At 38.3% G+C, this 14518-nt stretch overlaps 2 protein-coding genes across 16 annotated transcripts in view; one reads left to right on the top strand and one right to left on the bottom strand.

Annotated features, from left to right (window-relative positions):
• Positions 1 to 14518, top strand: part of NEUROG2 (neurogenin 2) — a 456819-nt gene that overhangs the window by 132895 nt on the left and 309406 nt on the right. The window lies entirely within an intron of this gene.
• The window catches only part of ANK2 (ankyrin 2), a 372658-nt gene that overhangs the window by 121603 nt on the left and 236537 nt on the right, over positions 1 to 14518 (bottom strand). For all 15 annotated transcript variants that reach the window (XM_061343843.1, XM_061343845.1, XM_061343842.1 and 12 more), the window contains 2 exons: positions 12027 to 12125; positions 10658 to 10756 (listed from right to left, as the gene is read on the bottom strand). In XM_061343843.1, coding sequence (XP_061199827.1) covers positions 10658 to 10756; positions 12027 to 12125 — 198 coding nt within the window. The remainder of the gene's footprint in view (positions 1 to 10657; positions 10757 to 12026; positions 12126 to 14518) is intronic.

The following is a 14518-nucleotide window of genomic DNA, read 5'->3' as shown; positions in this document are numbered from 1 at the left end:
TGAAAAATAGAAATTAATGTTGTAATGATATATAACATTCACTTTCAAACAAAGATTCCATCAGAGTACTTGTAGCGAGGACAGAGTACTCAGATTTTATTATCTTACAAATGTATACTGCAAAATGTTTACTGCTATCAAATAAAGTTATAATGAGAAATTAACACTGAACAAATAGAGTATCTTTCACACTCCATTCTTTCTACTACATTCACTGACTTACTTGCTAATTTGAGAAAATTAGCAGCTCTCAATGATTCTTCAAGTTATTAATGCAAATTGGCAAGTCTACATATGACTCAGAATTTGCATAATTAAATTTTGCTGAAGCCCTAATGAAAAACACAGTCTGAAGAAAGAGAGATTATTAGAGCATTTAGAAAATTATCCAAACGGTTGTATGGCTTGGTTGAGCCTTCTTGCATGGCAGCCTTTCAAGGAAAGCCTCTTTGCATGGCAGTACCCAACGATCAGAAACATGCGTCTTCCAAACTGATCAGTAGAGCCAGTGTGTTTGAGTGACAAGCTTGTCCATGAAGATCTGGCCTTAGTGTCTATATACTTACAGTATCTATGTGCCATATATACACACATATCTCTTCATATTCATATGATAAGAAGAGAGAAAATCGTGATATATTATCTCTTCCCTCAGCTGGCCTCTTTGAAGGTGAGACACGAGAGTTCACAACATATCCTATGATTAAATAGGTCATGTAAACCCAGATGCTGTATTAGAAGATCACCGAGGTTACCAGGGAAGATGAGACAACCAACATCTACAGCAAATGCTCGTTTCTACTCACTCTTTGGGATGTCAGAGGGTCAACACAATCATATTGCCTGATCCAGACTTCCTCTGCCTCTCAGTGCATGGGTTTTCGTTTGGTGTTTTGGTTACCTTCTTCTCCCCCCCCAGTTTTGTTTCACATCAAGGAAATTAAAAGGTTGTTTGCTCAATGTTACAAATAAAAGCCAAATTAGTTAGGATTTTTTGCTACCCCACTTCTCAAGCAACATTCAGAGAAGATCATGCACAGAGAATACTGCCCATATAACAGCTCAGTTTCCTTTTGGTCACTTTAGAGTTTCAATCACAGGACATGGCACTTAAAATAAAGTATGAGAATCCTTCATGTAATTGGTCTACTTTCCTCCCCATGCCTCCTTCTCTTCCTGCTCATTAGAATTTAAGCCAGTCCCAAAAAATAGCTGATACTGGCACAAAGAATGGGACAAGGGTGAGACACGCTTAATTTAAACAGCTCAGATTATAAAATTTTCTGAGTTATGGTCATGCATTAATATACCATTTTATTCCATAAAACAATGAGAATTTGTAGGTGCTTTAAGTTCAATAACTGTTTCAGTATTTTTTCTATTATTTAGAATATTGCTTAACTTCCACAAGAATGGCAAGTTCCTGATTTAAATTTTTATGCAGTGATATGAAACTCATCTCCCTGTTTTCCCCATTTTTCTACAGATATTGGCCTAAACTAGTGATATCTACATCTCACCTTAATAGTTAAAGTAACTAAAGTAACTCTACCTTCACTCACTGTTTCCCTTAATCTCAGTCTCCAGTAATCTCCACTCCAGCAAAGGCTATTCTCTCTCAAACAGGAGAACTTTATGCAGGGAAGAAAAAGGATGGAGGCAACAGACACAAGCTGAACACAGGAGAGACTCTCTGAACATCAGGAACACTTCTTCACTGTGAGGGTGACTGAGCACTGGCACAGGTCACCCAGAGAGGTTGTGGAGTCTCTGTCACTGGAGATGTTTAGAAGCCATGTGGACATAGCCTTGGGCAGCCTCCTGTGGGTGAGCAGGGTGGGCTGGACAAGATGACCTCCAGAGGTCCCTTCTAGCCTCAACCATTCTGTGATTGAAGGAAAAATCCTATAATGGTCCAAGGAATTAATACCAATAAATGAAATACAAGAGTTACAAATGAATGCAACACTGCAAGCTAAATTAAGAACACACATCCTGATAGAATCATCAATAGCATAATTCTGGGAACTTTGTTGTGCATTATGCTCAGAGCATTATTTTCAGCCAGTCTAAAAATAAACTTTCCATAACAGGACTGTATCTTAGCAGAAGAGATTCTCTGCCTAAAAGGGTGAATTAAGGATAGATCAAGGTACCTACTTTAACTTTCAAAAGTTGCCTTTTTTGTTTGTTTGCTATCTTACATCAAAATCCATAATTTTTTTACATACATGTATATTTAAATATATTTACATATACACACATCCCTATACATAATCTGTAACTTCACCGATTACATTTCTCTGTTCCCTTAAAATACATCATTTTCTGTAAACCAAATATATAATCCACATTAAAACAAACATATAATCCATATTCTTTTTCAAGAGAAAAAAAAAAAACACCTCAGAAATATTTGGACTATTATATGTATATTTATATTCAAGCAAATATGCAATAGTGGAACCTGTGAAGATATGCTCACGGGAAATTCATGGCATGTAATTTTAAGTTGCCAAATTTAAGGCGACTGAGTAGTCTCATTTTGCTATACAGTTAAAGGCAAGTGGGCTACTCCACAGAGAGATTAAGAATATTCAAATCAAGAGCTGACAATTTAAGCAGCATGAAACTGGGAATTCAAAGGCCGATGGAAGGAACTACCCTTCGTCACGTCTATAACTTAGGATGATTAGAAGTAACATCTTTACTATCAAAACTGGAAAAAAAAATTGACTGCACTGTTGTGATGCTGACAGCACCCCCATGGAGGAAATTTTTATTCTGTCCTATATGCATATTATGAAAGAGAAAGATGCAGTAAAACCACCTTGTGGGTACATCAACAACCAGCTAAATTAAATACTGTAGATTTCTGGTATTGATGAAAGCACTTTATGTCTTCTGACCAGATTCTTTCCTCTGTGTTTCAAAAGGAGCAGCACATTTTCCTGGGGTATCATTTGCTTTTATAAGAATCTTACAAAAGTGCTAGTAAAAAAGATGACACACAAATCAGATGGATGCATTTATGAGCACAGAATTATACAATATAAGGTGGCACAGCTGTAAGGGCACAAAAGAGCTACTAGATTTTCATCTATTGTGAAATTATTCAATCAGTGCTGTTTAGGTGACAATCCTTACATTCACTACCCACAGCAGACACTGAGGCCTGCAGGGCCTCGTAGTCTCTAAAGATTAAAGCTGAGAAAAGCATTTAGGAAAAAGGCTGGAATTACTGGATTTTGGGGGGCTGGTAAATCTACTTTACTAGCTTCATCAGGGCAGTCTTGGTTTTGCCTTCCAAACACGGTACAGTAAAAGAGTACCGAAAACAACCATTAATCTTATGTATATGATTGAGGGCTGGAAGGAAGGCAATACTGCAGTAAAATCATAAATAAAACATTTCTATTTACTTGGTTGTTACTAAGTTATGCCTATACTCTCAGAAATATATGCAGATAACACTTCCACTGCCTTGTTCTCATCATCAAAGACCATTATTAGGGTAGGGATGCAATGTGGCACAGTGGTATGGTGAGCCTTCATGCTTCTAGCTAGTAGATTGGCTTACTGCAGGCTCCTAAAGTTTGTGCCATGCATCACATCAGCTAAACCTCCACTATTTATTTAAATTGAAATATTTTAACCTGGACCATTTGTCCTTTATAGCCCTTTAACAGAGACTGTAAGTTAACAAAATAGACTAAGATGTATATTGTAAATATTCGCTTTAGTTTTAGTCTTTGCTGGTCAAGAACCTGAGTTTTTGAAAGAAAGTCAACCAGTTCCACATCTCCAGATCACCAGGCTGCTTCTTCTGCAGGTGACACCAGAACCTGAGGTTCTCATCAGGTTGTTTTTCCTTTAGCTATATGAATCACTTGGGGAAATTGGAAAGCCCCACGTAAATGCTCCAATACTAGCAATCACTATTGTGTTCACACTCTGTTACCCTCTAATTCTGTAAGCACCATTTAATGCTACATGCAAAGGCATTCCGCTCAACTCCACTTTGAGGGCTCTCTGAGATCACACTTCAAGATCAGGAAGAAGGTTGTTTATTACTAACTGGTAATCACTGTAAGAGACAGGCAGCTGAGACTTGGACTAGTTTAAGGCAGGATGAATAAATATCTCTATTCTTTCATTGTTCTTAATGTATTACTTTTGTTTACATCTCTCCAAATCCACATAATCCTTCAGAAGGCATTTTTTCCAGTTAAGAGGTAATGGGCCTGATACTTTATTATATTACCAGTAATGAAATGCAGCTAAACGACTCCTCTTGATAAACATCATCTAAATATGTGTCTCTCTAAATATACTGATATAAAAGCAAAAAGCCCAGTTGGTGGAATTAAAACCTTTTGCCGTAATGGAGCAGAAAATACTCTGCAAACTACGCTCCATTCTGAAGGTAAGATTATCTTTACAAACAGCAGGGAGAACAATCTCTGCTAAAGCAAATCTGAGGGCATCCTGAGAGAAACAAGCTGAGAATCATCTAAATCCTCCCTTTGCTTTTGTGGTAACATTCAACGAGCTCTTATCACTCCTTTTTGGGAAAGCATATTAAGGCTGGAAATTCTGTGCTACTCTAAGGACTGCTTCAATCTCATGGAGAGTCTGGATAAGAATACTCTAATAGTCATGACAGCATCTTCTCTGTGTTGTAATAGGAAGCGGTAACCCTAAAGGGGGCAAATAAAAATATTTCTTGGATAATGTGCTTGCAAAGAGCTTAGAGCAGGGTATTGAGGAAAGGAAAAGAGAGAGCTTTTAAATAACAAGATTGGATTGGGGGAGGACTGATTCATCTAATCCTTACTTTCTGTATCTGGGTCACTTTAAATAATCTGATGATTAAAATGTAGCTCCTCCTTTTGTGAGGTCCCCTAAATGAAGCAGCACTTCAAGCACAACCTTAGCAGCTGACAGGGAACACATTCCATTCTAAACTCAGCGGCAAAAAAATTTAAAAGTGAAGGGAATTATTTCCTTCTTAGTGACTCCACGAAACGATAGATCCCTTACAGTTACTGGAGTGAACTATATTTCCTCATTTTATCTTTTACTTTTCAACTCTTTGCACCTCAGTCACTTGATACTTGTCAAATCCCCTAATCTTAGGAGGTGCAACCCTTTGCATGAGGCTAACTTTGACCTTGTTTAGAGGAGAGGAGGGTCAGGATGGATCCATTCCATAAGGGATGCATGGTCACAACAGATCGGCATCATTGCCACAGGGACGCAGTTATTGAGACTATTGCAGTCAGGGTATTATCACATTTGGCAGGCTAATACTCCAGTTATCAGACATCTCTGATGTCTATACACAAGTCAGATGATAATCTGACTTCAAGAGAAAGCAACAGGGATAAATGGTAATTTATCAAAGGGAAAGGTTGGACTGGCTAAACCTGGTGCTATTTCTTCAACCTGAGAAAAAAAGATCAAGAATTGGCACAAGAATTCCTAATACGCCACAGAAGTAGACACTCATTGAGAGGAAGATTACAAAAAAAAGCATTACTATTAAAATACACAAGCAACAACTAAGAATAGGTTTGGGGTAAAGAAGCGATCCAGCTGTGAAAGGAAGACATTGCTGGACTCTGAATGTGAAGGACCTACAGGATCACCCATAGAAGTGATAACACATTGCAAAAGATCACATCATTCCATGGGATGACCTTGTTCTGCTCTGCAAAGAAATGTAATCAAAGCTCAGAGGAATAGGCTGGACCAATCCCAGTAGATTCGTTACTCATTTCATATTATAATTTGCACCTCTGTCCCCAGACAAAATGTTGTTTTGTCAATGAGTACAGCTTGGCCAGATCCCATATATGACCAAAAATCAAGGTAAAATCTAGAAGAGAAATTGCAGAATTATTTTTTTTCACTTGATAACCCAGATCTAGTTCTTCTTACAGAACTAGGAGCAGAGTCAACCAAGTAAAAGCTTTAGAGATCTGCATATATTTTCTTCAGCACTATTTGTAGCAAAAGGCACTTCTAATTGAGCCAACGGCACACTTGTCAAATCCTAGGTGGAATTCTATGCTGAAAAGGGACGAGCAGCTTCTAGATCTCTGCCCGTTTCTGGGTGAGCCCTCATTTAAGCATTTGCTTGCAACACACTCAGGGAAGATGTCAGCTCTCAGATGATATGCATGCAGGTGAAAGTGGAGTCATTCAATTAGTAATCACTGTGCAATTAGGTTTTGTACCAAATTAGAAATTACTTTTCTAAAAATAGCATCAATGACATATCAGTTCCAGAAGAACAGACTTTCTAAAAGAAGAAAATGAACAATGTAACAGCTCTGAAGGCCAGCATGAAACTGAAGGGCAAAGCAAAGTAATCAGAAATCCATTAAAATCAAAGGCCCAAATGCTTAACAGCCTCAAATAGCACAGATGGGATTTGTAATCTCAGTGGTTACCATGTTTTTAATAGCATTTTCTGAGATAATTCTGTTATTTTGTCATTGCAAGGAACTACAGTGTGGTGTTTCAGATGTCACTGCTGGTAACTTTTGATAAAGACCAAAATTTATGCGATTTAATGAAGAGAAGGAAAGGAAAAACAATAGATTTCTTTTATCTATCAGTTTACTGGCAGTGAAGGAGTTTTGTCACTATGACAAATTGTCATCGCTGTGAGAATGACCTTGAAAGATACCAAGTTCTTTAAAGAGGAAGTTATGGAGAAATCTGAGTAACTTCACTGGCATTAAATCACTAGCATAAAATTGCATTTAGCAGGGGCCTAAAAAAAATAAAGTGTGAAATAACAGAGATACCAAGGAGAGAATGTAATATACCCTTAATACCAACAACTGTTCCTGAAAGATTTCAGTGACAGTATAGCATCTATTTTAAAAAATGTAATTGAGAAAAAAATGTAAGAAACAAATCATTTCAGCCATAGTTTCTCACCTTTTAATTCAATTTGACCTTTAAATTCATATTTTTGTTCATTTCTGGCTTTCCTAAGTAAGCTCTTTCCTGATACGACTCTTTCTCTCCACCTTCTCACCAATGACATACTTTCTCACAAAAAAACCCTTAGTATTTGAGTATTCAAGCAGATTCTGCTCAGTCATTCTCTCTTCCTATTTCTATATAACTTCCTAATTTTCTTTTTTGACAACCTCTAGTTAGGCATGCTTGAATCTTTCTGGATCTTTTATCATAAATTACATTATCTTTTTTATTAATTTTGAAGTTTGTTTTCCTTCTCTTTATTTTTCTAATGTTTATTTTCTATGATGATATATGTGTTTCTTGAGTATATTAATGCTACCATGAGTACAAAGGCAGCATTCATTATTCTCATTCCATTCATGAAGCATAAAGAAATTACTTTTTTATATTATTTTCCAAGGAAAGCAGCTGGCAAATCAGAATTAGAACCAAAAACCTTAGGAGTCTGCTCAGAGCCCTAACAAAAAAAATTACATCCTTTCCACACATCATATAAAAAACATATTTCATTCATATCCAAATTACTAGTTGCATGGGAACGTGCGTGAGTGCTAACACAAATACCTTTCAAAGTGCTGAACACTCTGAATAAAAACTACCTAAGTACACTTAATATTTGCCAAAAAGGAGACAGATCTAGGTCCATATGGCAGAGCAGTCCCTACCAGGGACAACTTCCACTGGAAATGCCACCTCAGCAGCAAGAGCCTCTGAACATCTCCTGCCTGAAGCAGTTAATGCCCACCTCTTCTGGAACAGATACCCAGAAAGACACAACCCATTGGCCATTATAGCTGGATCACACTGCATGAAGGACTCACCCTCCCATTCAAGTCAACGAGACTTGTCTTATTACGACAACATGGCATAAAGCCAAGTCATAGATATCACAGCACTTGCAATTCAGACTTCCTGGAGGCAATGAGGGAGCAGTACTAGAGAAAAAATATCTTCCATTAGATTGATTAAATCAGCTCAGGTAGCAAATACCAGTTAACAGGACTATGTACATCACACAGAATATCCAGTGCGAACAGGAAGTATATTTAAAAGTAGAATACTACATAAAATTGGCCACACTGGATGGGGCTTGGAGCAATCTGGTCTAGGGGAAGGTGTCCCAGGCCATGGCAGGTGGGACTGGAAACAGATGACCTCTGAAGTCCCTTCCAACCCTAACCAATCTGTGATTCTATGATGAAACAATACCTGTGAAAACCATTTCCAATTCTGGTAAAAAAATTTTTCATTTATTTTTCCTAATTTATTAAGAAAAAACCTTTATGAACACTTTTTTTTTTTTACTGCTAATTTTTGAGGGGAGTATCGTTTTTACAATACATTCTTTTACCATGGTCAAAATCCCAACATTAAAGACATTATCTTCTTATACATATGAAAATGCTGATGAAGGTATGAAGAAATCATACAGTGATGTCATTAGAAAAGGAGTTTGCTAATTTTTTGAGTAATGGAATTACAACATTTCCTATCTTTAATAGAAGTAGAGCATGGGGAGTGTTTAAACATCAGTTGCCCTGAGAGAGCTCTTCAGCTGTTGCTTTGAGGTGAAAAGCGTAATAAAGAAAGTACTTTTAAAATCTTGGAGTCAAGCATCTTAAAGATATTTTCAATTTCTCTTTCTCTTATCCTAAAATGTAATGAAGGTACAGACAAACATCCATTTTATAAACCTGTTTGTTCATCTCTTGCTCTCTGCTTTACACTGTACATCATAGATTTGTAATATCAAACAGCGAAAAACTCCTCCAGGTCCCAGTTTCTCAGGCCTGGGCAAGCAAAATGTGGTGCCAACCAGACTTAGGATGGACTCTGACAACTCAAAAACTTTTACCAACTTGTCCATGTTCTTAATGCTCAGGGAATGTGCTACAGAAGAGGATTGAGAAAAGCATCTCACACAGGCCCAGCTATCCCTCCTGAAACTCTCTGCAACCAAGGCAGCTCCTAGCTGCACTGTTAAAACCGATCTCCTCTTCTTCTGCTCATGTATCTGCAGAGATTAAGCTAAGGGCCATTATGTTGCCTACAGACACAGAGTGCTAGAATTTAATTTTGAAAATAATCGAACCCTGAAGAGAGAATTGTTCTTCTCCTTGTCTTTGTTTACACCATTACTACAGAAATGGTATCTGTAGCCACTGAATGATGCACTAGGACTCAATTAGAACACTCTTAGCTCCATGATTTACTTGAAGAATGTCACAAGCTGACTAGACGCTTCAGAAATATGCATGTTCTTTATCACATATAGTCCTCATTTGTACCATATGTTCAGTTCCTCATAGCTACAGTTGCCATCGTTAAGGCAGCATTTACAAACGTTGACCTAATTATTCCTTTGATAAATTATTCCTAATCCTAAACAGAGGAAATAATACGTCTCAAATATGCATTAGGATAACGTGGTTAGTTATTCCATGGTGCTAATAGCATGCCTGTTTGATAGGGCAGAGGAGATAGAGACAGTTAGCTTAAAAAAAATGACATTTGTGTCCCAGAGGATACAAAGACGCACCAGGGACTGGAGTACCTCTCCTATGAAGACAGGCTGAGACAGTTGGGCTTGTTCAGCCTGGAGAGGAGAAGGCTCTGGGGAGGCCTTGTAACAGTTTTCCGGTGCCTAAAGGGGCTACAAGAAAGCTGGAAAGGGACTTTTTGTAAGAGGACAAGGGGGAATGGCTTTAAATTGACAGAGGAGAGATGTAGATCAGGCATTAGGAGGAAGTTCTTCCCTGTGAGGGTGCTGAGGCCCTGGCACACAGGGTGCTCAGAGAAGATGTGTCTGCCCCATCCCCACAGCGTTCAAGGCCAGGTTGCATGGGGCTTGGAGCAACCTGGTCTACTGGAAGGTGTCCCTGGCCATTGCAGGGGGTTGCAACTGGATGAGCTTTAAGGTCCGTTCCAACCCAAACCAGCCTGGGATTCTAGAAAACAAACCATCATCTAGCTAGTTTGCATTATGTTTTTCACTGCAACTCCAGCACATGTCCTTTCCAGCTCTGAAACCACAGCAGGCAGGCAGCTGCCGCTGCAGCCTCCCTGAAACCAGGGACAGGAGAACTGGTCATCAGTCAGTCCCTGCAACACCACTCTGGTACATTTGAGAAGAGCAGACAAGATTCCTATCAGTGGAAATAACAGGGCTGTCTTTACAACCGGTTTGCCTGCCGGGACAAGGTGAAATTCCTCAATTCAAATGTTCCAAACTTCAAAATTCTGATCACTTAAAGAAAGAGTTCAGAATCCTGGTGTAAGCTCTCTGCAATTTTTCAGCACACAAATTACCATGAAAAGCAACTGTATCGATCAAGTTTTTGACAAACTGTCTTCTTTATTGATATAATGCAGTATTTTTACAATTTGAAACATTTTAGAAATTCCTAGTGTGCTTTAATAAATTGTCTCAGAAATAATTCCATCAACAACAACGCAAGTTTCTGTACCAATGGTATATAGTTACTTCAATTTGTTATTTACTTTTATTCTACTTACCGGTGAATGCTCCATAAGCATCAATTTGATTTGATTTCTCAGGCTTGGACCTTTGGAATCACTGACTAACATCTCAGATCTATCTTACAAAATCTCACCAAGTAGCATTTAGAAAAGAGAAGAGGAAACGGCATCATACCTGAGATTGTGCATTAATATTGGCTCCTTCCTTAACCAGAACCTTGACAACTTCAGCTTGGCCTGCTAAGGATGCAATGTGCAGGGCTGTATTCCCTTTCTGTTATAGGGAGGGAAAAAATAAAAGACATGACCCCTTCTTCAGGAATTATTTCAACCAGCAGTTCTTTATAACACTCTTTTTTTCAGCACAATTATACCTTACAGTTCCATGATATTCCATAAACATTACAGGGATAGGACTGAAAGCTGCAGCCATGAAGATTTCTTGAATGGCTGTGAAACAATAACATCCTAGCATAACTTCTCAGGGAAATTACAGAATGGGACTGGGATATAGGACAAACTTCTAGGTAAGGTTTAGTCCAGGATAGCAGGTTTTTTTTCATTCAGGTCCAGAGATCGTGCCCTGCAGAAGGCAGATGAAATCTGAAAGTCCTAAAATACAAGCTATGAATCACACATAAAGTGAGATTTCCCAGTACAAGACCCAAAAGGAAGATCTGACTTTTAAGTAACAGAAACCAGCCTCTTAAATGCAGAAGATATATCCTTTTTCATTTTCTCTAGTAGGCATAAAAATGAAAATGCATCTTTTTCAAATGTTTTAACTTTAAGAGATACACTGCACAATAAAAATAATCTCTCACAAAACAGCAGCACACCACTGCTTTTCTAAGAGCCTTGTACTTTTTCCAGGCCAACCTCTCATCCTGGGAGCACTATTTAATTGGCTTCATTAAAGAAACAAGGTTCTCAAAACAAGACCACATCCCTAAAGACCTATCTAGAACCTGATGGTTCTACCAACAGCTTCTCTGAGGGGGGGCACTTAAGGATGTTTTTGAAGGAGGGAACTTCTGTCTTTCCATCAATGCTGAAGATTACAAGTTCAGCAAGAAGTCCTCTGAGCTAAGGACCAAGCGTTAATCTTGATGATTTCTGTCCATCAGAAATCATAAAAAAAAAAAAAAAGAGAGCACCACAGGGGCACAGTGGTGGTAACTAAATACACAGGCTGAGCACAGACACCCAATCTAGACACTAGGAGTCCAAATTTCACAGATTTGAAAACATCTTAATATTCTGAGTTACATTCACTCCCTCTCTAATGGGGACCTACCATTGGAAATAATGAAAAAAATGGCATTAGTAAAACTTTTAATGCTTCCCCTATAAAAATATAGTACAAATAATAATCTTTGCCTCTTCATTTACTGCCCATGAGCTTCGGCAAAGAAGACAGACTCACACACCACAATAGAAATCGCAGTTTAAATATCAGTGAGGTATCTTCTTTTTTAAAAAATTTCTCCCACGTATTTGACTTTTCCTTCTTGTGAATAAACTTACAGGCAGACAGGAATTACCTTGGTGGCAGAATCCACAGCTGACCCTCTTTCCAGTAATTCTTGTACAAGTCCCACATGGCCTTCTTTAGCTGCCAGGTGCAGAGCATTGAGTCCATTCTGTAAGCACAAGGGCCATATCCATTATAAATACCAGTTGTGAAGATACACATTCCTACCTTGCCCTGGTATAAGAAAAAAGATTGGTAGCTGGATTACTATTACATCTCTTAGCTGACTGTCTATGAAAGTCAGATATTTCAGACCCAGTTATTTAGCAAAACCCTCCAGTGACATTTCTCTCGTAACGACAAAGACATCAAAAAAACACATTTTGCAAGTATCCATAGGGGACTCCTTCTTTTGGATAATCTACATTACCCCACACTACTACCTTGGGTATCTCCATGGAGCCCATTATTTCAAAATTTGAGTGTCTGCCTTCTCTTTACTGTAACCTTACCTAGCTCCACTAAGGTATTACCAACACAGAGAAATCACAAGACTTAGCCAAACTTACACATAATGTATCTATTCAATCAGGATTATTCCAGGCTAAGGTAGATGTCTTGAACTCTGGATTCTCCTCCTCTCCTCTGGGATAACTGGTATCAAACAGCACAAGTAGACCAAAATGGTTGCTGGTTACACATGGCTTGCAAATAGTATTGATCCTTGACTTACTACCTCAGCTGGTTTCTGATGAGCAAGTCTTCACTAAACTTTGAGATTACAGTATCTCATTCAAACAGGAAAAGACAATGAAAAAAGAGCTACAGTTTTCAAAAAAAAGCAGACTAAGAAAGTTAGCATCTAAAACCCTTTCACATTAAGTAGAATTAGGATACTTTATCTCTTACAAATTACAGCCATGTAAACCATACCTAGCAACCCTAGGTATACTCAGGTATACCCTTCCTAGTATACCTATTCCACTCAAGGGGAAAAAAATGACAGTCTGCTGTAGCTGAACTGCCAACCTATTTTTCACGGTCCTACAGTATTTTTCAAGGCACATCAGGCAGGTGACAGCCACAGATACTGCCATTGCCCGCAAGCATTCTCCTCTTTTCCATATTGCAAGCATCATAAGCGATACTCAGGTAGCTAAGTAACTTGCAGCAAGCTTAGCAGTGTGATTTTTATCACTTTATTTGTCTCTAAGCATTTCATAGTCATTTAAGTTGTAAAATAAACAAGCAGGTTTCTGGTCTCCTATTTGTCCATCCACAGAGGCTGCTCAAGCTTATAATTCCCAGTATGATCTCAAAGCACTCAGCGCTTCACAGGAGCCGTTGAAGGGGAGTGGGGCTGCAGACACAGCAATCTAAATGCATTTCTGGAGTAACTCCACTGAATTTTACATTTGTGTAACCAGCACAGGAAGACTTTGGGGTTAAATTCAGAAGTGCAACTATGAGCTGGTGGAAGGCTATATTCATAACCTGCCAGAAGAAGAATACCCTTATCCTGCCTGATAGTTAGGAAACGTTAATGGAAAATGTGGTTTCAAATCCCATTCTGTAGGTAAAGCAGCAGCAACCAGATCTTATTCCAGAGTAAACACTCTTGCTTTCAAGCTACAGAGGCAAGAGGTAGCAATAGTGCCATGCCCTGAACTAAGGGTAAGTTCTTAGCCAAAATTATGTGGTGAGGTTGACCATAATCATTAAGATGAGGAGTACTGCACATGTCAGTGAATTTCTGTAGACTGAAAACATCTCAGAAAGCTCTAATTTTCCTTGTTTTTTAATCTCAGCTGAGTATTAAATAACCAACATTGCTATCTACAGTGGTTGAAAGCTCTGAAATAGTATTTTGTGGGAAACACACCAATTTCTTCTCACTGCTTGAGAAAAAAGACCTGGTCTTGTACCTAATCTCACCGGTTCAGTCATCAACATTTTCTATGAGTATGAAGGGTAACATTGACTCCTTATAATTTTACACAGCTGATGTATTGCTGTTAATGTATTATTAATTGCATTAATGACATGCCATTAATACTTTTCACCCTTCGTGAGCAAACTGAAGTCCACAAACAGCAGAGACTGTCCCAGTGCTTAATCAGTAGCAAACTCTTATAATACCTGTATTCATACCTCTAAGATACATATCTAGTAATAGCAGATTAAGCAACTGAAAGCTAATATTGTTGCACAGATTATGTAAATTTCTTTGCAATGTGTGAATGTCTTCATTCATTAAAACAAAGGTAAAATGAACACATGAGGTCAAATAAAAAGGCTATGGGAAGCAACTACAGCCTAAATACAGCTCCTACTGTAGACATTCAGATTCTGTAATTCCTTTAATAAAGTAAGCTGGGGCAAGCAGAAGCAAGCACTGTACTTTACATGTTGAGGGCCAGAGCAACTGAAGTCTTAAAGCAAGCTTTGTTCCTCCATAATCAGAACTAATGCTGTAATTATTTCCCACATGGCTGATCCCTGTTATTTATGATGACGGAAGCTCAGATTTAATCAATGCAACTCCCCTGTTCCTGTCAACTA

This window comes from Neopsephotus bourkii, unplaced genomic scaffold (assembly GCF_033783945.1).
Source record: "Neopsephotus bourkii isolate Nb327-2 ecotype Australia unplaced genomic scaffold, CSIRO-AGI_Nbou_v1 NB_1827, whole genome shotgun sequence".
In the NCBI taxonomy this organism is placed as follows: domain Eukaryota; kingdom Metazoa; phylum Chordata; class Aves; order Psittaciformes; family Psittacidae; genus Neopsephotus; species Neopsephotus bourkii.
The sequence above is the reverse complement of the archived record's forward strand: the minus strand, read 5'-3'. Positions and strand labels throughout refer to the sequence as shown.